Source organism: Oreochromis aureus, linkage group 4 (genome assembly GCF_013358895.1).
Source record: "Oreochromis aureus strain Israel breed Guangdong linkage group 4, ZZ_aureus, whole genome shotgun sequence".
NCBI classification, from domain to species: Eukaryota; Metazoa; Chordata; class Actinopteri; order Cichliformes; family Cichlidae; genus Oreochromis; species Oreochromis aureus.
Window position 1 is genome coordinate 11,771,815 of NC_052945.1, and position 26,018 is coordinate 11,797,832.

The 26,018-nt window shown below is 39.3% G+C and overlaps 2 protein-coding genes and 1 long non-coding RNA gene across 3 annotated transcripts; 2 read left to right on the top strand and 1 right to left on the bottom strand.

Moving 5' to 3' along the window:
- Positions 1 to 5: 5 nt before the first annotated feature.
- LOC120439711 lies at positions 6 to 1,514 on the bottom strand. Its single transcript, XR_005612684.1, has 3 exons — positions 1,445 to 1,514; positions 204 to 568; positions 6 to 72 (listed from the first exon to the last, which is right to left on the bottom strand). It is a non-coding gene; the product is annotated as an uncharacterized LOC120439711 (long non-coding RNA).
- A 2-nt stretch (positions 1,515 to 1,516) lies between these two features.
- Positions 1,517 to 14,537, top strand: LOC116332761 (DNA (cytosine-5-)-methyltransferase 1). The gene is made up of 34 exons (XM_039610580.1): positions 1,517 to 1,698; positions 2,115 to 2,151; positions 2,625 to 2,732; positions 2,836 to 3,076; positions 3,183 to 3,255; positions 3,352 to 3,433; positions 3,538 to 3,578; positions 3,657 to 3,711; positions 3,799 to 3,882; positions 3,972 to 4,081; positions 5,135 to 5,253; positions 5,348 to 5,440; positions 5,554 to 5,705; positions 5,929 to 6,116; positions 8,121 to 8,301; positions 8,393 to 8,490; positions 8,641 to 8,788; positions 8,891 to 9,006; positions 9,087 to 9,288; positions 9,377 to 9,510; positions 9,604 to 9,783; positions 10,263 to 10,487; positions 10,567 to 10,759; positions 10,989 to 11,079; positions 11,165 to 11,302; positions 11,419 to 11,701; positions 11,833 to 11,974; positions 12,149 to 12,315; positions 12,424 to 12,601; positions 12,688 to 12,883; positions 12,970 to 13,133; positions 13,352 to 13,468; positions 14,020 to 14,113; positions 14,244 to 14,537. Exons 1-34 carry the CDS (start codon positions 1,652 to 1,654, stop codon positions 14,279 to 14,281), a joined length of 4,515 nt encoding a protein of 1,504 aa, XP_039466514.1. The 5' UTR covers positions 1,517 to 1,651; the 3' UTR covers positions 14,282 to 14,537.
- An 854-nt stretch (positions 14,538 to 15,391) lies between these two features.
- LOC120439977 (cell adhesion molecule 3-like) lies at positions 15,392 to 19,195 on the top strand. The gene is made up of 4 exons (XM_039611514.1): positions 15,392 to 15,560; positions 17,747 to 18,064; positions 18,163 to 18,426; positions 18,624 to 19,195. Exons 1-4 carry the CDS (start codon positions 15,518 to 15,520, stop codon positions 18,779 to 18,781), a joined length of 783 nt encoding a protein of 260 aa, XP_039467448.1. The 5' UTR covers positions 15,392 to 15,517; the 3' UTR covers positions 18,782 to 19,195.
- Positions 19,196 to 26,018: the final 6,823 nt, after the last annotated feature.

Consider the following 26,018-nt stretch of genomic DNA (forward strand, 5'->3'; position numbering starts at 1 on the left):
TTAATCAACCAGTGTGGCAGCTGCAACTTTTCTGCATGTCCTGAGTTGTCTCTTTTTTTATTGTGAATCCATCTGAGAAGGAATTAAAATGCAGCATTAAATCCGAACATGCTCTGACAAGGTCAGAAAAACACTAGCCTCAACATGAAAGCCTGTCATTGTTTGTGCAAATACTGCTTTGTGATTAATCATGGCTATCTTACCTGATGAAAATATAGCTTTGCTTTAAGGCTAAAGGTAGACATGAAAAGGATGGGAAGCTGGGCAGAAGACAGAGTGCGGGGGCTAAAAGTGGGGTGTGGTGGAGAAGATGGCCTGTTTGTAAGCGCTTGTCTGAGGGAAGCATAAAGGAAAAGCCCCGGGAGAGGTTTTTCTGGGTAAGAGGGATGCTTGGGGTGAGGGGGGAGGCTGACTTATAGAGGCCTTGGGAGTTTGGGCCTGTTTCCTGTCAGACATCCAGGATTCCTGGGTGGGAACGCTGGCTGAATCAGCCCCAGGAGGCTGTGCTGCTGGGATGTCTGCCAAGTCTTTCCAGAGCACTGCAGGATATTACATCAGATTCAGAAACCTGTATGTGAAGTTGTGTACACATAAAGCACAGCCCATGTAAGCTCATTGCTGTAGAACAGCACGAAGTTTGAAGTACTTCACAATTTCGACTAAAGGAAAAGTGAACAAAAACCCTGCCTATTTCTAAACATTATTCAACTGTGCAGTGATTGTACACACAGCTAAACACTGACCAATTAATATAATAACAGAATAAACACGTGTCAATAAAAACTGGTGGTAAAAGCGGGCAGGGTGGGTTTCCATGTGTAACCGTACAAGAACAAACTGACCGCCTGAGATTAATCTTCTACCAATGACACAGTGCCACCTTGTGGTGGAATAGGCGCGTAGCTGGTTATAGTTGAAGGACCTTGTCTCCTTATTTATTTGCTCATAATGACATTGCAGTCGCCCAAATCAAAATATCTACATAAAGGACAAACATCTTAAGGCAATCATGACCTCAGGCATAGATAGTACAGTCACACTGGAAGCGATCCACAGTGGATTATCAACAACTGTTATCCTACAATAATACAACAGCTACATTGTGCTTCACATTTACAACGCCATTCAGTCAATGTTTTTTCAATTGTATTGTTTGTTTGTTTTTGTTTTACCAAAAAGTAGTAATACATCAGATGCAGATGTCTTGCTACGATAGCTCATTAGTAAACAACAACTTCCGCCTGGTCAGTCCACTTCGACATCTATCAAACAGTAAGGGTGGATCGAGTTAATTGTGCATTTCTAGATAAGTATTTCTTTATAAAATAGACTAAAAATTCCGTTTTTCTTTTACTAATAATATTTATGAGATAAACGTGTAATTCCGGTCACAAACGATACGTACATCAAGGATGTATTAAGTCCATCATCGAAACTGTTTTACCTGTACATAGCTACAGTGGTACAGTCCACAACACCCGGGTTTCCGCGCGAAAAGACGGCCCGCGCGCCCGAATTGCTTATAGCATCCATCTGCACACGACAGACTGTCACCGTGGAGCTGCGCGGTGGTTAATGATAGTGGAGTTTTAAACGGTGTTTTAACGGTTTTAAAACATTTTTAGTCGCTCGTGTCTTACGCTCGTTTACGATGCCAACCAGGACGTCCCTGCCTCTCCCGGACGATGTCAGGAAAAGGTACTGTAATGAATGCTAATAGTGTTCTACTGATGTAGCTAGCTTGCAGCTTTTATTTCAAAAGCCATAACAGTGGCGGTTAAAGCTGAAATGGCAGTTGTGGTGGGTTAGACTTTATCTGGTTGTCCTGAGCGTTACTGGCGGTTTCCCTTTTACCTGTGCAAACAGATGTTGCTAACATTAGCTTTTTGCCATTGACAGGGCTGATGCGGTATGCACTATTAGCCAGTTAGCATCATTAGCCTGCCAATGGATGGGGCAGCGTGTGAGATTTGGCGCCACTCAGGAAGTTTTGTTATCTGTGTTTCTGCTTTCCCGCTGTCAGTGTTTTATTGCTGCAGTATAGTAAAGGATGCGCTCCCACACGATTCGCTCTGACTTACCCCAGCACTGTTTTGATTCTTCTTTGTTTACAGCTTGCAGAGGTTGGATGAGGAAGGATCTGCAGAAGAGGTGAGTTGTGGACTCAAAACATGCTTATCTAGTAGTTCTGAAACGGAAGTTTAGTGTGGAAGAACTAACTGTTTAGTATTTTAGTTGGTTTCTATACTGTCACCTCAAAGGGAAGTTCCTGGCTCAATCCGCATTGCACTCCCCTTATATCATAAATAATTATGAATAAAATGAACGAGGATCAGCTTTAGTCTTCTTTTTTGTGCCATTTTCTATTTGAGCAGTTTCTGGTGGACAGCATAAGGAAACTGACACCAGTGGTGCAACGTCAACAGGAATCAAAGTTAAATATGTAATAGTTTCCAGGTTGCATATTGTGTCATTAAGTAATGCAATCCAGTTTAAGACAGTTGTGTTCTTTTAGTTTTGTGTATTTATCCTCGTGCGTGTGAGTGCATTAGTTGTGCCTTATTTTTTTTTTTTCTTTTGACATTATTCATTAACTCTTATTCTCTTTTAAAATGTCACTCCAGGAACATGTGAAAGAGAAGCTCAAGTTGGTGCAGGACTTTCTGCATGCTGATGCTCAGGATCAGCTGACCAGTCTGGAGGAAAAAATGAAAAGTTCAGAGATCTCAAAGGTCAGTCAGTTGTAAGTTGTCCAAATTGATATTAATCCTAAAACCGTACTTCACTTTCTGTCATCTAACTTGTGACATATGTCATGTGCCTTTTTTTTTAAAGGAGGTCTATATCTCTAAAGTGAAGGCCCTACTTGGAAAAGAACTTCATCTTGAAAATGGCTCCCACGTTGATGACGCAGAGAAGAATGGAAAGACGAATGGCTTTTCAAATGGTTCGCACAAAGACGAGCATGATGAAGATGTAACCATGAGCGTACAGGAGGAGGAGGAATCTTTCAAGTCACCAACTGCTTCGAAGGGGAAGGGTGGACGGAGGAGCAAGGCAAATTCTGACACAAAAAGTATGTTTAAAATCTCTTAAGATGGAGATCACCTGTACATTCAGTGTCTTTCTCCAGTTATTTAAGCAAAGGTAATTTTTAAAAGAATTTTTTTTTCCTTTTGTAGAGTCTCCAGCAAGTACCAGGGTTACCAGAAACAGTGGGAAACAGCCAACCATCTTGTCAATGTTCACTAAAGTGTGCGTATAATAATATATACTTAATTCATTTATGTATTTTGGCCTAAAACAAAACTCTTCCATCACTTTAACCTGCTTGAAATAAATGTCTTTCAGTCAGAAGCGCAAGTCAGAGGACTTGAATGGAGAAGCTGTCAACGGACAGAATGAACCGAAGAAAGATGATGACGTTGAGGAGGTATCGTAATTTTATGTACAAGTAATGTAAAAAACATAAATAGAAGCTGCAGTTTCTCAGTGTCTGATAAATAACTCTCCACATACTTTCAAATTTGTTTGTAGTCTCGGGAGGAGAAGCGTCTCAAAGTGGAGTCGGATGAAAAGTAAGTATCTTTGTCTTCAGAGCACCAATTGTGATATAGCTTATAAAAGCAAATGTGCTGACACTTTTCTTTATGCAGTGCTGCTCCAGAAGAATCCAAGAGTGACATTGCAAAGCCGGTTTCTGCTGTAAAGGTAGTGATTTGGATTGGTGAACTGTAAACATTTTTGGAGGCATTACTGCTTCGTGCTGACTGGATTGTGTTTTTTGTTACTGTTCAGACGCCACCACCCAAATGTCAAGACTGTAGACAATACCTAGATGATTCTGACCTGAAGTTTTTTCAAGGGGATCCTGATAATGCGGTGAGAGAACTTGCCACACATAAACTGCAGTTTTGTTTGTTTTAAATTATAAAAAAAACCCCCCCAAACCCATAATTTTTGTGTTTCAGCTGGATGAGCCTGAAATGTTAACAGATGAGCGCCTCTCACTGTTTGACTCCAATGAGGATGGATTTGAGAGCTATGAGGATCTGCCACAGCACAAGATCACAAACTTCAGGTGAGTGATTCTCCATCTTTATTAAGGTTTTGTTCCTGTGAGGTAACGTACACAGCTTGTTAGGTTAGAGGAACAAAATAAAACTGCAAGGAGAGAAAGACCTGTGACTGGCAAGAGGGAGACATCAAGCTTGAAAAGATGTGCAGCAGGATAGAGTTGGAAATGTACTATCGAGTCAAGAAGAGTTGCACTGCATCCTTGTGGATCTAGAAAAAAACGTATACTGGTGAGATGTGTTGTAGGAGTGACAGATGGGTTGATTGTAGGGGTGGGATTACATGAGGGATCTGCTCTGAGTCCCTTCTTGTTTGTAGTGGTGATGGACAGATTGACAGATGAGGTTAGGCAGGAAGGGTGTTTGCAGACGACATCGTGATCTGTAGTAACAATAGGAAGCAGGTGGAAGAGAGTGGAAAAACGGGGGGTATGCTCTGGAGAGAAGAATGAAAGCTGTGTGAAAGGGAGACATCCAAGCATAACAATGCTGCTGCAAGTAGTAGTATTGAAATTGGCTCAACCTTTTCAAGCAAAGGACAGCACATGAGGGGTGAAGAAGGGAGTTGGGCAGGGGTGGAGAGGCTTCCGAAATGGGTCAGGGGTGATTTGTGACAGAATGATTTCAGCAATGGCGAAAGGGAAGGTTTACAAGATGGTATTGAGACATACAGACAAGACTGGAGGCGGAGCTGAAGATAATCAGATGATAATTGTGAGGGTTCAGAATTGACAGGATTATGAATGAGTACAGATCAGGTTCAGAGATTTGCAGACAGGGTTAGTGAGGCAAGGTTTGGACAGAGTATGGATAGTAACCTTGTGGAGGAAAAGAGACCATAGAAAAGATCCATGATGTGGCGAAGGAAGACATGCAGTGGGTTGGCGTGACAGAAGGATGTTAGGGATGGAGTGAGAGATGGGCAAATGATCTGCTGTGGTGATCCCTAAAGTAAAAGGAGTTTAGAAGAACAGATGTGTTCCTTCAAATTAGACTGTTTTATATTCTAAAACTTGGAAGTTTTTATCAGTCATATGGTATAACAATGTGTGTTGCAGTGTTTATGACAAGCGTGGCCATCTCTGTCCATTCGACTCTGGACTTATTGAGAAGAATGTTGAGCTTTACTTCAGCTGTGTTGTCAAACCCATCTATGATGACAACCCTTGTATGGATGGTATGGAAAACCTGTCCAGTTATAGAAAGTTCATTGTGACTGTACATTGTCTTTTAGCTTTTATAACCTTTTTTTTTTTCCCCTATATTTTTAGGTGGTGTTCCTGCCAAAAAGCTGGGACCCATCAATGCCTGGTGGATCACTGGTTTTGACGGTGGAGAAAAAGCTTTGATTGGTTTCACTACAGGTAGTATAATTGTGTATTTTCTTCTCCATTTAATTTAAAAACAAAAACAAAAAAACAAACTTAAATCCATATATACAGTACACTAATGTTTATCCAACTCTTTCCTTATCTAGCTTTTGCTGACTACATCTTAATGCAGCCCAGTGAGGAGTACGCTCCAATCTTTGCACTGATGCAAGAGAAGATCTATATGAGCAAGATAGTGGTTGAATTCCTCCAGAAGAATCCTGATGCTACCTACGAAGACCTACTCAATAAGATTGAGGTGCAGTCTTGTGTGAATAAAACAAACTCTTGTCTTTGAATCCAGTTTCCTGTCATGGTATCTGTTTGAGAATTAAAAAAAATGTTTTACTGTGTATATTTCCATTCATATAAAGTGATCCTGCCTGTTGCTGTGTTGGCTTCCCACAGGGATCAAATTTTTATTTATTTTTTTCTTAATAACATGTCCAAAGCTTATTATGCCCTGTTTTCCATTCCCTTAGACAACTGTGCCTCCTGCAGGACTAAACTTCAACTGCTTCACTGAAGACACACTCCTGCGCCATGCCCAGTTTGTTGTAGAGCAGGTGGAGAGCTACGATGAGGCTGGTGATTCGGATGAGCAGCCAATCATTGTTACTCCCTGCATGAGAGACCTGATCAAGCTTGCAGGAGTCACTCTAGGAAAAAGGTGCTTAAACTTTTTTTTTTTTGTTTGTTTGTTACAACTTTCAGTTTTGTATGCTTAGATGTATAGTGATAATTTTGCATCAATACTTAAAAGGATGAATTTTTCAAGGGTGTTGGTCTCATCTGTTGGATTGTGAATCTGCAGCCTTCTGATGTTTCAGAGAAAACAGTCTGAATTGATTTCTGCATATACTTGAAATAATAGATTGATGTTAAAGCTGCAGTGCATTGAAGAATGCATTGAAGAAACATGTAATACATATTTAATTTATAATGAAAAATCCAGTTTCAGCTTTCCCATTTTTTTTTTTTTAATTTATTTATTTATTTTTCTCTTCTATCAGCAGCTGTTTTGACTCCCTTCGGGTTTTAAAATTATCCATTTCATTTGTGCTTATATTCCTGTATTTCTGCTCCGTGCTCCCTGTTCTCCCTAATGTCTAACATTCCTTTAACATTTCCTAATGCAGCATGCTGCTGTACTGGTAGGTAGGCCTCATTGTGAATGCATCTTTAGCTTGTTTGGTGGTGTGTTAATGTGAAGCATTTAGAAACTTTATGGACAAAGAGCACTACACCAGATTTCATGCTAAAGTTTTATTTCTACTTTAAATCATTTTATATTTTTTGGCTTTACATTGTGGTTTATTTTTAGTTTATCCAGCAGATTTGAAATCTGGCCACGTATATCAGATTTGAGTAATCGGCGCGCTTAAAATACTGCGACAGAGTCAGTGGTTAATTTATTTAAAGATGTCGTAGGATTAAAACAAACTTTGCAGAAACAACTTAACTAGACTGGCACGTCCCACTCGAGTTTAACAGAATATTATTTAAAGCATACAAATCTTCTTTTCACATTTCAACTCGTTCAACACTTGTGATGCGTTTACATTTAATATTTTGTGATACTGGATGGTTTGTTATACAGAACAATCTGGAATGTGATCCTTGGAAACAGGCAGGTTTGGGAAAGGGCACTCACTTTCAAAAAGTAACTTCTACCACAGACTTACTTACCCAACAGTGGGTGGGTTGCTAAAGCCTGAGGAGCTTTGATGCTAGTAGTATAGTGAGATTGTTGCTGACATTTATGAGCATTTGTGCAAAACAAATGTGAACATTAAAAACGGTCATCATGCCTCTAGCAGTGACGTTGTTGGCCAGTGCTTCCCCATACAAAGCTAGTTCTCCTGAGGTTTTGATCTGGCAGCTTCAAAAATGATACGTTTAGAAATGGAGCATATTGTGCAAGAGATGCAGAATCTCTTAATAGTAGGTAGGTGAAGAAAGTGTTTTCAAGTTTCATAATGGCTGTGCAGAGGCTTTTTCTCGTAAACTTTTTTTTTTCCATTACGAAATTCATAATCCATAGAACAAGAAGACTTGGAAAGTCCCAAGTTCAAGCTTTGTGTTTGAACATGGGACAGCCCCACAGCTGTAAAGCATCAGAATTAAAAACAAAACCTTTGATTCTCTAGATAACTCTTCTACGCCTGAGGGCGGTGCTGTCAGGGTGTTCTTTTTATATTTGGAATTAACTTTGATTTAGTTATAGAGCCTGTAAGAGTTAAGGGGCAAAAGCCTTCATATAGGTGAGGGTTCTCCATCTTGTTTAATAAGAAATATGACTCTTCCTCAAACATGGGTTCGAATTTGTTAAGAGTTCTTGCAGCAAATGTTATTTATAACTTTGACAGGAAGGACAAAAGCCACAGGAGATCAAAGCAGTCTTTACACTCAGGAAGTTGGCGCGTGTTGGTGTTTTTTCCATGCAGGCCCAATTGCTTCCCGCAGAGAGAACTTTATTGCCTCTTACATCAGATGGAAACTCTGCATTAAACATTCTGTCTGTTTAGTTTGGTTTGCTTGTTTCTTTGCATGGCCTGATGCTGTGGTGTGTTGATGGCCAGTGGCTTCATAATGCCATTACGTCACTTATCATCAGGTAATTGTGCAGAGTAAAATCTGCGTCTTTTGACCATGCACTTTGTTCTGTTGACAGGAGGGCTGCCAGAAGACAGGCTATTCGTCACCCAACAAAGATAGAAAAAGATAGTAAGGGACCAACTAAAGCAACCACTACAAAGCTGGTCTACCAGATCTTTGATGCATTCTTCTCTGATCAGATAGAGCAGAATGATAAAGAAAGTGCCATGAAAAGACAGCGCTGTGGTGTCTGTGAGGCAAGTTGGATAATATCTGTACAGTATCTGATGTTGATGTCATCCTCTGTTATTCTTATGCATATTGAATTCTTTTTCTGTGTGTGGACAGGTTTGTCAGTCTCCTGATTGTGGAAAGTGTGCAGCTTGCAAAGACATGATCAAATTTGGAGGAAGTGGAAAAAGCAAACAAGCTTGTAAGCAGAGAAGGTGAGCATGTTTTTGAATGTGTTGCCTCCAAATATTTGCATCAGTGACTTTATCTGTCATAATATTTCAAGCAAGAAGGAATACAACACAGACTTGACATTTTATATACAGCTTGGTGTTGCAGTCGCATTAATCTACATCTCTGTTTAGATGCCCCAACCTTGCAGTGAAGGAGGCTGAAGATGATGAGAACATTGAGGAGGAAGATGTTCCTGTGGAGAAGCCTAAAAAGGTTCCTCATGCCAAAAGAAAGAAGCAGACCCAGTGCAAACTTACATGGATTGGAGAATCTATTCACGTATGTGTTTTCCTCCATTGTGGTAGATGAATAGAACTACCCTCTAATGCATAAGTTCCCAGCAGTGCTCATATGAAAATATTCATCTTTAACTCCTTTCAGACTGAAGGGAAGAAGCAATACTACAGGAAGGTCTCTTTGAACGATGAACTGCTGGAGGTAGGAGACTGTGTCTCAGTTTCATCAGAGGATCCATCCATTCCTCTGTATCTGGCAAGGTAAGTGTTTCAGACACCGTATAATAACATTCAATTCTCAGGTCTCAAGGTCTCAAATCTAATGATGTGTTCATTCTTAGGATCACGTCAATGTGGGAGGATAATAATGGAAAGATGTTCCATGCCCACTGGTTCCTTCGTGGAATAGAGACGGTGCTCGGTGAGACTTCAGATCCACTCGAGCTTGTCATTGTGGATGAATGTGAGGACATGCTGCTCAATTATGTCCAAGGCAGAGTTAATGTTATGTATAAGGCCCCATCGAACAACTGGTTTATGGAGGTAAGTTTTTAAAGGAGCTAGAAAGATCTGAAGCTGCTTTTTTTTTTTTGTAATTTTCTTCATGTAACAGTTGCTTCTCTAATTTTAGGGTGGTATGGATGTTGACCTCAAGGTGATTGAGGATGACGGGAAGAGTTTTTTCTATCAGTTCTGGTATGACACAGAATATGCGAGGTTTGAAATGCCTCCGAAGACGTCTCCATCAGAAGAATGCAAATTCAAGTAAGCACCAGCTACACATTCATTTATGCTGCTCATGATCTTTTCCTTGATTTGTTTTTATTTCCCTTTTTAAATCCCTACTTTCATCTTCAGGTTCTGTGGCAGCTGTGTTAGGATTAAAGAGCGAGAGGAAAACGATAAGCCTCATGTATTTGAACCCCTGGAGAATGAAGACCATGACACAAAGGCTTTGTATGCTATGGCTTGCTTTAAGGGAGAACAGTTCAGGGTGGGAGACAGCGTCTACCTTCCCCCTGAGGCTTTTAATTTCAGGTGAGTGTTACTTTTATTCAGACCTGTAGAATGGTGAATGCACATGTACAGTCTAACGCCATTTGGAAGTTTCAGTCTTAATACAGAGTACAGTATTCTTATGTGTACAGTATTCTTATTTCTATTCTATTCTTATTGTATTCTAATTTTGCTATATAACTTTTGCACTGTCCACTTCCTGCTGTGACAAAACAAATTTCCCACGTGTGGGACTAATAAAGGTTATTTTATCTTATCTTAATCTGCATGAATGAGGAGTCTACATGTTTCTATACTGAACTTGCATGTGTAGTGCAGCTTCAGCCACTAGAGGGCCTTCTTTACACACGGGTCTCCTGTTTATATTTTTATTTTTTTTTTTTTTAAGGCTCAATAATTCATGTTCTTTATTAAAAAGGGAAGATTAATATTATCCACCATACTCAAAGTATATTATAAAACTTGGACACCACTTACCTCTATAACAATGTGGTTCTTAGTGTGAAGCCAGCCAGTCCAGTGAAGCGATCCCACAGGAAGGATGATGTGGATGAGGATCTGTATCCTGAGTATTACAGGAAGTCCTCAGACTACATCAAGGGCTCAAACCTGGACGCTCCTGAGCCCTTCCGTGTTGGGCGCATCAAGGAGATCTTCTGTCACAGGCGTAGCAATGGGAAACCTGACATGTCAGACGTCAAACTGCGACTCTACAAGTTCTACAGGTAACAGCTGTTAAGTTTAATGGCTTGCTATAAAATGGACAAATTTTAAGACTTTAATGAATTTGATCTTGTTTTCCAGGCCTGAGAACACACACAAAGGTGTCAAAGCTAGTTACCACACAGACATCAATCAGCTGTACTGGAGTGATGAAGAAGTGACCGTAAACATGGGTGACGTACTCGGCCGCTGCCAGGTAGAATATGCAGAGGACCTGAATGAATCCATCCAGGACTACTCCAGTGTTGGACCTGACCGCTTCTATTTTCTTGAGGTACAGTACTTCCTTTCTGCTGTAAACTCCCTAATCATCTATTTATCAATTCATCAAAAACAATTTCTTGTAATGACAACCCCACGTGCATAGAAGAAAGCAAAAAACAGTTGGCATGGTACTGAGATTTTGCCTAATACTGGAACATTTATTTGGAAAAGTCTTGAACATGTCTTCAATGCAGTGTAGATACTGCACTCTTATATTCACACATGTGCCTCCTTCACAGGCCTATAATGCAAAGGCAAAAAGCTTTGAGGATCCCCCAAATCATGCTCGTTCAACTGTCCATAAAGGAAAAGGAAAGGGCAAAGGAAAAGGTAGAAATTGCATCTATTTTTTTTCCTTCAAAAATTGATTTTAGTAGTCTCTGAAATCCTAATGCATTACATTTGGTTTCCCAAGGTAAAGGCAAAGGAAAAGCTTCAGCTGCACAGGAACAGCTGGACTCACAGCCACAGCCTAAACCTAAAGTGCCCAAGTATCGCACATTGGATGTGTTCTCTGGCTGTGGTGGACTTTCTGAGGGATTCCACCAGGCTGGTAAATGTTGCATACCACTCACAAAATGTTTTCAAATCATTATTTTTTTTATTTTTTTTTTGTTTTGGGGGTTTTTTGGACTGCACTACAAAAACATAACTGCTTGTTGCTTTTAGGTATCTCGGAGACACTCTGGGCTATAGAGATGTGGGAGCCAGCAGCACAGGCCTTCAGACTGAACAACCCAGGCACCACGGTGTTCACTGAGGACTGCAACGTCTTGCTGAAGTTGGTCATGTCTGGAGAGAAAACAAATTCTCTTGGCCAGAAGCTGCCTCAGAAGGGTGATGTGGAGATGCTGTGCGGAGGGCCTCCTTGTCAAGGGTTCAGTGGGATGAACCGCTTCAACTCTCGCACTTACTCCAAATTCAAGAACTCACTTGTTGTCTCCTATCTTAGGTGGGTTTGCCTAAAGTCATCAACTTTCACCGACACTGTGCGGCAAGCTTTGTTGTTGTTGTTGTTTCCCACAAAAACTCTAACCGCGCATTAATAGTTTTTTTTATTAATTTTTTTTTTTCTTATTGCAGCTACTGCGACTACTACAGACCCAAATTCTTCCTGCTTGAGAACGTGAGGAACTTTGTGTCATTCAAAAACTCTATGGTCCTGAAGCTCACACTGCGCTGTCTTGTGCGAATGGGATACCAGTGTACCTTTGGTGTCTTGCAGGTGGGTCAGACCTTAGACTTCTTTTCTGCTGTGAAATTTTGGGTGAAGCTAAAATGAAATTGGCTTGGAACAAATTTCAGAGCTTGTGTTGTTAACCAACAGCTTGCTGTAAGGTTTTTCTTTTCTTCTCATACAATAAAGGATCACTAATGCGCTGCGTTCTGCTCTCATTAGGCCGGTCAGTACGGTGTTGCGCAGACCCGGCGCAGGGCCATCATCCTGGCTGCTGCTCCTGGAGAGAAGCTGCCACGCTATCCTGAGCCTCTGCATGTGTTTGCCCCCAGAGCTTGCTCTCTCAGCGTTGTGGTGGGTGAAAAGAGATACGTCAGCAATGTCACACGGTAATGTAAACTCTTTCCCCTTCTGGGTTGCTTATATTATATTTTTAGGTTGCAAATCTTTCTCGCAAGACATTAAAGCTTCATTGTCACTAAAATGTCTGTCTACAGAGGCAATGGTGGAATCTACAGAACTATCACTGTCAGGGATACCATGTCTGACCTGCCAGAGATTCGCAATGGTGCAGCTGCATTGGAGATTTCCTACAATGGGGAGCCCCAGTCTTGGTTCCAGAGGCAGATCAGAGGCACACAGTACCAGCCTATCCTCAGAGATCATATCTGCAAAGTGAGTTATAGTGTTCTCATGTTGGCTCGCTCTTTCAGTCATTAAAGAATAACTTTATGACAGAAGTTACATGATCTGCATTACAGGATATGAGTGCACTGGTTGAGGGTCGGATGCGTTACATCCCCTTGGCTCCAGGCTCCGACTGGAGGGATTTGCCCAACATCGAGGTCCGACTGAAGGATGGCACCCTGACTAAGAAACTGCGTTACACACATCATGATAAGAAGAATGGGCGTAGCGGCACCGGTGCACTCAGAGGTGTTTGCACCTGTGCAGGAGGTATGCAGGACTTAAAAAAAGTTGTAGAGCTTAAATCTCCATCTGGGATACGTCTCTTATAGTTTCCATGCATAATGTCTTTTTAGGTAAGCCTTGTGACCCTGCAGACAGGCAGTTTAATACCCTGATCCCCTGGTGTCTGCCCCACACTGGGAACCGCCACAATCACTGGGCGGGACTCTATGGCAGGTTGGAATGGGATGGTTTCTTCAGCACAACAGTCACCAATCCTGAACCAATGGGCAAGCAGGTACATAAGATTTTTGGGTTGTTTTTTTTTTTTTTGTTTTTTTTTTTTTTTCCCCCAGTTTGTTTACTTGGATTTACATTAAACATCCTTCAAATTTATTTAATATAGGAGTGAAAAAACAGAGTACTTGCATTTAAGTCTTAAGCTAATTTGTATTTCAGGAGATGGTTTACATTTCTTAAATGAAAGAAACTGACCTCAGGTTCTCTTGATTACAGGGCCGTGTACTCCATCCTGAGCAGCACAGAGTTGTCAGTGTGAGAGAGTGTGCACGCTCTCAGGGGTTCCCTGACACCTACCGCTTCTTTGGAAACATCCTGGACAAACACAGACAGGTACAATCTGGAATCAGAATACTTTTATTAATCCCTGAGGAATTTATGTGGTTACAGTTGCTACAAAGAGAGAATCTCTGCCTAAATAAATAAATAAAGCTGGGTAAATTCCCAGATGGTTAAACATGCAACTATTTTGCTGGTTATACCTGAAACGAAGAAAGAAAATCAACAGCCTATTTATGCAAGATAATTCATAATTTTATTGGGTGGGTTTTATTGGTTGGGTCTGATTATTGTGGTGGTCATAACCCCCCTGGAAATTACGCCCCTTAATGTAGCACAATGTAAACTTGAAAACTGCCTTGTTTTAGTACAGTTTTTATGTCTGTGAGAGGCAATACATTTAGGTGACGGAGGATAAATTAATGTTTTGGGGGTTTTTTTGTTTTTGTTTTTTTTGTGACATAAATGATAACAAAAATAAGCAGCATTTTAATTTTGGGCTTTGTCATTTTGGCCTTTATCTTTAAATTCGGACTGAGTTGCAGAGCTGTCCAGAAACATCTCTCCCTGCTTCTTGCCAAGTAATTGCCTCTGTTTCCTTCCAGGTTGGAAATGCTGTGCCCCCTCCGCTCTCCAGGGCCATTGGGCTTGAGATTAAGAGGTGCATCACGGAAAGGATGAAGGAAGAACAAGCATCAGGTGACTTTCTGTTTAATCATATGATTGACATGTAAGATTTGAATGAAACGATCCTTGTTGCATTCAAATCTTGTGTGGTTTTGTTTTTTTAAAATTAATTTGTTTTAACTTACTTACTTTTCCTCCACAGAGAACATTAAACAAGAGAAGATGGAGCTCTCTGATTAAGCGTGTAAAGTTTTCATCAAGAATCACTTCTGCAAATCCTGATGCTGGTGAAATGATTTCTCTTAAATAAGTTGCGATTTAATGGCGTCACCAAGTGGCCGCTATGGACTTTCTATGTAGTACCATTCCACATTGAGTTTTAAATGTGCTTTTAATCATGATGTTGTTGCTGTTGTTGTTAAATGTTCACCTAATGTGGGATAAATTGTATGTAGTTTTTATATGTAATATTTCAAATAAATCTTACGAAATTGTACTTGTAGTTTTCATTATTGTAAATGTACAGCAAGAGTGTGATCAATATGACAGGAATCAAAGAAAGAAGTGCCAAGTGGTGGAAAAACCTCATCCCTTTGAATTCTGAAGCATTTTGTAAATGAACCTTAGAACTATGCATGTTTTCACTAGATGATGGGGGGGGGAGTTTGACGTGTACTGAAACCTCTTTCCTTGAGCTACTTTCACCGCCATCTTTGACGTTGCAAAATTTATTTGGGGTTACAAATACATTTTAAAAAATAAATACAAATTAAGCGCAGGGGTCACATAGTACAAGACTATAAATCTTACAAATAACAATACTGGGTGTAAACTGTACTCCCTGATCATCAACAAAACAGTGAAACTGCAGCTTTTTAACTCGTCCTGATAAACAGGAAATTCTAAAACCTTGACTTTGCAACTAATCTTGTAGCTACACAGAGGGAACCATATACTTGCAAGAGAAACACACATTCTAATTTAATAACCATTCATTACTTCAATCACAAATTAGTAGTTGTGTTGTGGACTGTGATTTGAGACATTTTAGATTTGCAATGAGTTGTTTCTAGATTGTCTGCACACAAATTCCCAAAACTGGTACAAAAAAAAGTCTAGTAAGTGGAGCAGGGCTCCTTCCCTTTCTTGTGATTTGCAGAAGTGAGAGTATTCTCAGAGGGACCGTTAGGCTGCTGGTGTTAAATTGGAACAACAGACACCGCAACGTGTGTGTGTGTGTGGTTTTGTTTGTTTGTTTGTTTGTTTGTGGGGGGGGGGTTCTTTTCTTCACAAGACTAGTATGGCTTTTCTGACTTAACTTTTCTTGAACAGTACAGACTAGAATAGATTTGCCACTGGCTAAAGAAGACTTAATGTATCTGCATCTACCAAAATATCCATCATTAGTCTCAGACTCTGGAGGAGCGGAGGAAAGTTCTGAACTTTGATGCACTTGTGAACACATCTGTTGGAGCCATGATGTGGCCCTTCATCTTCAGCTGCTTAATTGCATGCACAGGTGGGTCCGTTTTGTTTTGGGGTTTTTTGCTGTGCTTGTTACTTTGTTATATAGTTACCATATTATATTTTAACACAACATCCAGTTCCTCTTCAGGAGAAAACCTTCAACCACATCAGCGCGTTAGCAATTGTCATAAGCTTTTTACTTCTTCAGATTATCAGTTTAATTTTTAATTTTTTTTTAATTTAAATCTGCTTTATGAAGTATCTAAAATCTTTAGCATTTATCACTTGGAGTCTTTCTAGCATAAATCTGCTGCCTCTAAAGACAAACAAAAAAGCCTAGCAGCTGTTATATTGTAGATTGTCAGGGACCAAGCAGTAAAGCATAAAGGACACAGGTGGTTTAATTCAAAAAAGGGGTTTTATTGACCCAAAAATATGAAAATATATTTAACAAAGCCAAAACTTAAACAGGCAGACCAATAAAAGAGGTCAACTCAATAGACTAAACTCAAGATAATAGTTAACAAAACCTCAAACAAACATAAGGTAAACTGACCTGCTGAAATGACACACGGGGGAACTTAAATACTGGTCTAGCTAAACCAAATGACACACACGGGGGAAAACAAAATGGCTGCCATATAACCAACTAATACAAAACAATTAAACAAACATGAAACACCCCCCAGGCAATGAAGCATGTGGTGCTATCCAATTAGGCTGTCAGTGGTATTTCAGCTCTCCCAGCCCTTTGCCACACCTTTTGCCAGACAGGAGAAGACGCCAACCCCCAGGTAACTCAAACAAAGAGAGATGTATTAATATAACATAAAAACAGAACTTAGACCTTGCAAGGTTAATATGTGTGCACGCCATATAAACATTGGAAGGTGTGATGGAAAAATAAATACATTTAATAAAGAAACAATATTGAAGAATAAGTAGAATATTTTAAAGTAGTGACTGTAAATTAAACTAAGGTGAATCAACTGGTGGTGAGGTGTGGAGCTTACCATGTGTGGCATGCCATCACATAGATATTGTCCTATTATTTACTAAGTTGCAGGTCATTGCACATTTGACCAGAAGTCTTCAATCCAAAATATGCTAGAAATTGTTTTTTTTTTTCCCCTAAATAACAATAATTTAGTAAATGGATCATCATTTAGCAACTCTAAAGCAGCTAAACTATTTTAGAGACTAAAGTGACCAAATTATATTATAATTTTATATTAGGACTTACTTTTAGTCTATTTGTTTTTATTATATCTATAATTTTTCCTGTATCCTTTTTTCAGATATTTACAGATTTTCGAAAAAATGTTTTAATTTAGTATGACCTATTCTTTATACAAAAAAAGTACTTCGCTGTTTCATCTCACATTCGACATTTAGTTTGCGCCTCAAGGCCTCTGTAGCTCATCATTATCTCTTAACCTCCAAATCTTCCATTATGTTAAGTATCAGTAAAACTATGAATGTTGTAACAGACGAACACAGACAATTTCATGGTTTTTACAATAAAAATATGTCTGTGTATATTTTAACTCCAGAGTTATGAACAGTGTGATCAAAAATCAAACCACTCTTGAAAGTTAAATGGGAGGTGTCACCTAAAATTGTCCATCCATCTATTCTCTTCCGCTTATCATTATCAGGGTCGCCTATCCCATCTGCCATAGGGTGAAAGCCAGGGTACACCCTGAACAGATCGCCAGTCTGTCGCAAGGCTGACACAGAGAGACAGGCAACCATTTGCACTCACATTAACATTCACCTAACTCAGATGGTAGAGTGAAACTCATCGCACGCCTTAAGTCCCTTACTCACTGTATTTTATTTTTTTAGGAAAGCTTGTGAGCACTTCATGTTCACTAGAACTTAGCCCTCCTAGAGTTGTGGTGAGATTTGGAGACTCCTTTTCAGCCAACTGCACCTCATCATCTGACCAGACAGAAGGAATAGGATGGGAGTCTCCATATGGAGGAGTGGACCTTACCCAGGGTGTTTCTTCTCTTCTCTTTAAAATTGACTCTGTGCCAGACTGGGAGATGTGGTCAATGTGTTATATGAATTACCGTGATGGTGATCAGTGTGTAAAACTGTTACCAGTCACTGTTTATAGTAAGTACCCTTAACTTAGTCTAACATTTCTAAGAAGGTCATCATTATTATCTAGTCACTATGTAACATTGAGTCATTTTATTATTTTTTTTTTTAAATTATTTTCTTTTTCAGAAATGCCAGACAGTGTGTCTCTGAAGAATTTACGTACAGTGGAAGAAGGCCAACAGTTTGCCATACAGTGTGACGTTGTTAATGTTGCACCAGCAAGAAATCTCTCTGTGCTTTGGCACAAAGGAAATAAGATCTTGTCTTCTCAGACATTTGATGAGTCCAGTCCATCTCCTGTCAGTAAGTCATCTGTCCTCACTCTGACTGCTCATAGAGGTGATGATGGAGCTGAGATCTGGTGTGAAGCAAAACTGAACTTGTGGCCACAGGAACAAGGTCCTCCTCCAGTGCGTTCAGAAGCTCATACTCTGACTGTACTCTGTGAGTATTTAACATGATCTTAATTTAATCACCACAAGATTTCATACTGAAAAATGAGCTTTTCTTTCTTTGTCTGTATTTTGATTGTATGTCCTCAGACCCACCAACATTCACCAATGATCCAAATGAGAATTTGGAAATGACAGTTGGGAGCAAAATATCTTTAAATTGTACAGCTAGAGGAAACCCTGTGCCATCCTACCACTGGCAATTCCCAAACTTCACACAAGTGTGGTACAGGAGTCATGATGTGAATCATCCTATTTTGACTCCATCATCTGAGTTTCCAGGGGTCTATACCTGCACTGCCTCAAACACCCAGGGCACCGTGACCAAATACTTCATCATCACTGAAGCTCCACGTAAGTTCTTGGCAGTTCATTAATTTATATTTCTTATTGCTATGCTTTCTTATTTCTTATAATCTTGTGTGCTGTAACTCTCTAATCAGCAGTTCCCCTGGGACCACTGCTGGAATTTTAATTTGTTTGTTTTTTTAAAATCTTTATTTTTGGATTTGCAATTCATTTTATGTCATAAACTTTCCCATCTCTCACAGGAGATGAAACAATCATCGCAGCAATAGTCAGACTACTTGTGGCCTTTGGACTCCTGCTCTTTCTTGCTTGTCTAGTTTTTACGACACATAGAGGCATATTTTCTTGCAAGAAAGACGACTGTCTCCAAGGACAACCCACCTCATCAGTACCAGTATAAAACTAATTTGAATGGGTGCATGCTTGCTTCAAAGCTGTAGCTGTAAAATGCACCATCTTGTCAGCTATCGCTAAAGCTCCACTAATCAAGACTGCTGTCCAAACAAACAAATTTAATCTAGCAGAAACGTGTTTAACAGTAACACTGTGAGTGTAAACATGTGTATGAACACAACAGATTAATAATCAGATTTCATCCTCAGCTATTCATTTATTTTAAATTTTCGCTGGACAGAAATAAGAAGGAACAAATTTGTCTCTGACTTTCAACTGAAACTTTTTCTAATTCTAATTTTAGAAAACTGCTTGTGATTTTTATCATGTCTTTATACACGCCTGTGTTTTTTTTCTCTCAGAAAACAGGAAATGAAAGACATTTTATTGCATGTTCACAACATTTCATGTGTGCAATTTAATGTATGATCCACACACATCTTTACAACTTTTAGATATAGAATAGAATAGAATAGAATAGCTTGTATTGTCACTCTTACAAGAACAATGAAAGGCTGTTTGGCATTTCTCCGTGTGTGAAGTACACAATAGAGTAAGTATTTACACAATAACAGACAAATTTACATTTGCACAAGAAAGATATGTACAAGTTATACATACGCCTGCAAACATACGGATACACCCATACAATACACGCACATACATACATATATGTATATATACATGTATGCATACACACACACACACACACACACACATATATATATTTCCACATACATGCTTACATATATACATACACATATTTTTAAATGTGTAAATCAGGAAATGAGCTGACTCGTTTTCTGCACCACAAAAGAGGAAAGTTTTATTTTTAATTTTCTTGTATGCACGCTTGGTGAAGACTTAATTTGGTTCTTAATTTTGAGCAGTTTCAGTGCATTGATCGGTAAGTGTGTTTTGTTGTAATCTGTTGTTGTAATGTAATCATAAAAACACATATCTGGGTATGATTTTTTTTTTTTTTTAAATTAAATTTCATCCCCATTTCTTAAGGGGACAAACACTGAAATTGGAAAGTTCTGGTTTTAACTACTCCATTCATCAATTTAACTGTTATTAATGGAAATAAATTGCATTTTTGGGCCTACACATGCTCAAAAACTTGTATTTTGCACACAGCTGTGGAATTAGTTGGTAGGTCTGGTTCATTCCTACGTTTCAGTCATTTCAAGGTGGTAACATTCACTCTTTTTTAAAAAAAATTTTATTTTCTGTGATTTGATCATTTCATCTAAAAGAGGGCTTGTTAAACTACTAGAAAAATGTTCTGATTAAACTGAGGATGTTATTCTATAACAATTTTGTTGGGGTTGCTACACATTACTCATTATTTTTCTTGAAAGTAATACAGTATGTTAATTAATTACTTAACACAGAAAGTATTACATTCCTTTCCTGTTACTCAGTAAAATGACCTGAAATGCACTGTCCCATACTTAACAGCTAGCAATACAACACTCAACAACCAACCCAACACACAACATACAAGTACAAATACAGGCTACAATGTTATAAGCCTGTCTGCTCATCACTGCCTTTGTTGCCTGTTATGATACTGGGTCATGTGACCCAGTGTTTGAGTTTAATGTACCTTTTTTTGTACTCATTTGTGTTCTAGTTTCAGTACCAAAAGGGATTTCCGATGTTTCTGTGTTTTTAAGCACAGTATATTTAGTCATACTGTCATACTATGATAAATGCATTAAGAACATGTTTTACAGCATTATTTTATCAGTAATATTTCTTACAGGGTTCATATTGCATTGAATATGTTTGTCATCACATTCATTCTATTCACAGGTTTAGTTCATTTTATACACATTGCATATCTGTGCTGATTTGGAGTTGATGTTCCGTCCAAGAGGGTTTTAAGCTTCACTGGTGAGAGTGTCCAGGTGATACATGTTGAGGGAAGATGAGAACATAGCAGGTTAATTGCATGCATGCTTACAATACACATATTAATCTAGTAGCAGGCCTGAGCGAAGGCCCAAGTGTCTTCTGCTTTTCTTTGAGACCTGCGCCAATTCTGTCTACTTAGTGATTGATGACGAGGGTCAATAATTAGCCCTTAGAGACCCTGAAGCTTGAAGTTTATTACCTTAAGAGGGAAGTGTTATAGAAAAGAGAAGTTACATGTCTGTTTATAGTTATTAGAGATGTACAAGATGTACCCTTGTCTGTAAACAATGACTGTACACAATGTATTTTTGACCTGTGTCGACGTGTATGTGTGGGCGTTAATTTTCTATGCTATAAAACCAGCATTCAATGTATTTTTGTCAGAGGAAGACATATGACATGAAAACACAGATTTTAGTTTTACGTCCCATGAAATCCTAATCGAGAAATCTTCACACTCGATCTGTTATTCTTTGCATCAGTGTTGTTGGTAGGACTCTTTTGGCTGTGTTTCTTGTGTTTGAGATCATGGTCTTGCTTGATTCTCTGCCTCACTCAGTTTGCCTTGTCCTCCAGGTCAAGATTCATGGGGAGTCAGCTGGCTATGTGTGAAGAATCCTGTTTCATGTGTAACCGGGTCACAGATTACATATTGCTATAATTACACAAAATGTGTTCTAGACCCCAAACCGTTTCTTTTATACCTGACTTTTAGGACCTCCAGGCCTGTAGATATGTTCATTATCAGTTAGAGCCCCTCCTCATTCTTCTTCTTCTTCTTTGGTGCAACCCTATAAATATGGGGTACCCCTTTGGCCTCTCCCCTTTGATACAATTCCCCTGTGGGAGAGGTTGGTGTTATTTCTTTCCCAACACTGTACAACACACATATAATGTATATTTAGCCACCCTAATATTTCTGATTGTGTGTTTTTTAGTTCAATTATTGTCATCATTGTGCCTGTCTTTGCTAGATGCTGTAAATGTGTAGTATGTGTGTGCCACATATGTGTTATAGTCTATGCTAGGATGAATAGATAATTCTTGCTAGCTTGGAAGTTGTGGTGGGTTGAGCTAACCCTCTTCCCTACTGTTTTCATTTGGTTGTAGAAGCTGGAGCGGGCAAGTTAATGACTTGGAGGTCTTTCTTTTACATTTCTTTGTCATGTATGTCTGATTTCATGTTGGTGTTTTTTTTTAATCTTATGTCAAATATGTTCCATGGAAGTTCGCACTTTATGCTTAATGTAAAAATAAATAAAGTTAATGACTTGGAGGTCTTTCTTTCTTTTACCTTTTATTGTCAGACACAACGCAGGAACACACCGGTTACACATGTCCACCAGGAAAACTTTCATTTGTGGAAAGTTTCTTTTTGGAGAATAGAGTCTGTGGATGATTCTGGAATCAGTCCCATGAGTCAGGTTAACTGGAGACTTGGTTTTGGATTTCGTGGTGCTTCAGGGAAGCCACCAAGGAGAGGGGCAGTGACGGATTTGTAAACCTTTTTGGAAATCTCACTCATAAACTGATCTCTACTGTGGACTGAATTTATGATTTCTCTGGGGAACCCTCCAGACATGTGGATGAAACTGAATGTGACCTTGAGAGAAATGCCTTTGAGTGTACTTTTATCATTCCATTTTATTTTTTGTGTAAATATTCGGTAAAGTGAGTAACTTTTCCAGAACATCATCTTTCAGTCTTTTGAAAATGAAAGCAGAACATGACAAACTCATTTTACAGTTAAATCTTTTCACTCGTTTGCAGTTGAAATATTATAACTCTACAAACCACATGTGACTTTTTTCTTGTCTTTAGGCGCCTCTGTGGTTTTATTTGTCAAACTAACAGGAAGACATCTTTACTGAATGTTCATACTGCATGCAGAGTTTCTAAGGATGTTTGCTTGCGAATCAACACCCATTTCACGGTTCACTTCATGTATACCACGCTGCAGCTCTTTGTATAGGGGCAGCTTTTTCTGTGCCAAAAAGCCAAAGGAAACAGCTTTGTGGGGGTCAGCTACACAAATGTAGAAACATCTGTTGAGGTCGATCCGCTTTATATTTAATTTTCTTGTGTAACTCAATAAAAACAAGATGCAGTTCTTAATTTTTTGTTTTGCGTTGGTAGGCAAGTATTATGTCTATTCTGCTTTTTACTTAAAGTTATCTCTATAGTATCTCTACAATGTTGTTGTGGAACTCATCTTCCAGGCAGCGCATTCATTTTACACAAGCTCCTTTTAAATAGATGTCTAACACTGAAACTGCAAAGGCCCACATGGAGTTGCTCCATTTACCTTGCAGCTTTGAATGAGGTACAAATGATTAACATGAAAAATCTTCTGACCATAAAGCCTTTCTATTTTTGAACAACAAAGCCTATTCATTGGATTTATATAAAGCTCGGGGGAGTCTCCAGAGGAAAACAAAATTGTTTTTTTTTTTACATATAAAGTTTAATGCAAAAAATTCAACCCCAAGAACAACAGTGACCCCAAGATAAGCAACTGTACTGGATGCAGAACTGAAAAAAAAAATAAATAAGGAAGATTGCAATTTTTGAAATTAACATGAACTCTCCAAAAGTTGATTCTGTTCATCTGGACGTAGCGTTTTGTGGGAGAAAGGTTTCGTCACTCATCCAAGTGACTTCTTCAGTCTCAGCTGACTGCAGGTTTCTTATAAACAGTATATTTGCATAATGACTGAAACCAGCCCACTGAAGGAACAATGGGCTGGGAGGTCAGTTCCTTAATCATGCAAATTCTCATGACCATTGATCAACAACCACTGACTGCATAATTAAGACATTTTAACATGAACTGTTTATACATTATCTGATGTGACCCATCAACAAACTGAACTGTTATTTATATAGCTACTAGTTATGATGGTATTTGTCGGAGATCTTATTTTCTTTAGAGAATGCCAAAATTAAATTGTTTCTTATGATTATATAATTTCTTTACCTTCGTAATATTTAGAGGAATATCTGAAGTTTTCCAGATTTCCAAGGACAACCTGCCTCATGAGTACCAGTGTAAGGGGAAAATTGCAAGAATGCATGCTCAGGGGATGGTTAGTCCAGTCATGCTTCAAAAATGTGAAAAATAAATAAATAAATAAAAAAATTTAAAAGCATTATTTCATCAGCTTTCTTTAAGCATTTACAGTACACAGTAGTTTGCTTACCACTAACATTGTGAGTGTAAATGCATTTATAAATGCAACCCTTAATCAGATTTAATCTTAGCTTCTTCCGGTCTTCCACACACAAGACTTTGTTTCAGTCACATGTCCTGACTCATTTTGCATCACTGGTACATACTGCTGTCAAAACAGTCCCCTTTTCCCTCGTCTGAACTATCTTTGCTGCACATTTGCAAAAGTCCAACAGCCAATTGTCCATTTCATCACCTGGATCTCTACAGAAGTGATGGCGCAAGAGGATTTGACTTGTTACAGATGTTATCACATCAGACTGTAGCATCCTGTTTATTTATTCATTCATTTATTTGGTTGACAACATGTTTTGATGCTGCATTTTTAATATTTCATGTCAAATATTGACACTATGTAAAATGATGAGTGTTATAGCAGACGCTCTGGACCACTATCTTGGGAACGTGATTCTGTACTGTCCATCCATTCGCTTCCGCTTATCCTTTTCAGGGTCGCGGGGGGCGCTGGAGCCGATCCCAGCTGTCATAGGGCGAGAGGCGGGGTACACCCTGGTAAACCCAATTTGAATTATCCAATTAACCTATCCCCACAAGATGCATGTCTTTGGACGGTGGGAGGAAGCCGGAGTACCGGGAGGGAACCCACGCAAACACAGGGAGAACATGCAAACTCCAAACAGAAAGACCCCGGCCTGATGGTGGAATTGAACTCAAGACCTTCTTGCTGTGCGGCAACAGTGCTAACCGCCGTGCCACTGTGCTGCCCGTGATTCTGTACTGTTCCCTGGTAATAACGTCCGGTCAGAGACGGGGAATGATGTCAGAGTGGAAGAACTTTATTTTCCACGAGCCCACATTGAACACACACTCTCGCTGGCAAGTAAGGATGTGGTTCTGCAATTAATACAAATAAGAAATAACATAAACATCTTTCTCACTTGTTTAGCATTTCTCACATTTCAGTATTACAGAAAGCACCATACCAGATTGCACATGGACACAGCCAGATACCATGTGGCTGTGGTATCTGGATGATCATAATAAAAAAGGATGATCATAATAACATAACAGGATGGCATGAATACAACAATAATCACTTTAGGTTAATTCCCTCATTTGTGAGTCAACACCACCATCTAGTGGACACAACTGCTCACTCACCATGTTTATGCAGTCTTTATAAACAAGAACAGGTTCGTGTGCCAGCACATATGTGCAAATATGTGCACATATGTGCTGATGGAGTTATTTGTTACTGCAGTAACTCCATCAGGTAAACTCTGTGTGAACATTAACTCTCCACAATAACTGAAACCAACTTAGAAATGAGGAATATCTTGTGGAGCCAGGCTACTACTTACTTTATTCATTACAGCATTGATGCTAACACACAAGGTAATACACAGGTGTCTACATTGGTACATTAACTGCAACAGAAATAAAATATGTTCCCATTGTGACTTACTGGTTCTATGAACGCACACTTGCCCGCCTTAGTCCGATTCAATTCAAGTCCATAACTTGCCCGCAGCAGCGTTACTCTCCGACTACACTTTTAATTGCCACAGCAAGGAGGGGACGGGTGCGCACTCTGATTGGCTATTGGCCCCTGAGGGAATCATGCTCCTCTCATGCATGCCCTGGCAGGAGGACTTTTTAACAACGAGGGTTGATTGTAACCCTTTGTAATAGTTATTCGACTGCATCCGCTAAGACCCTTAGAGGATGCACATGAAAAGGAGATAACCGAATATAACCCCGCCCCACACACGCGCGCGCGCGCGCGCGCACACACACACACACACACTGCTTAAACCCAACTATTTCTTTAATTTTCACCGAACACAAAGAGAAATCAATTAATTTAACTCTGACTCGCAGTTCAGACATGAGTAAAATCTAAGTATGATTTCACTCATGTCTTTAGATGCTCGGGCGGAATTATTTTCGCAAAATCACAGCAAATGAAAGACATTGTTATTGCGTGTAATATAGCGCATGAACCACAACCTTCTATAGAATACTTAGAATTTTGCTTGTTCAAACCAGAAAGTGGGGCAACTGTTCACTTCTAAACAACTCTGCATTTCCCTCCACGGGCGGTAGGCTTTCTTTGCCTGACGAAAGAAAA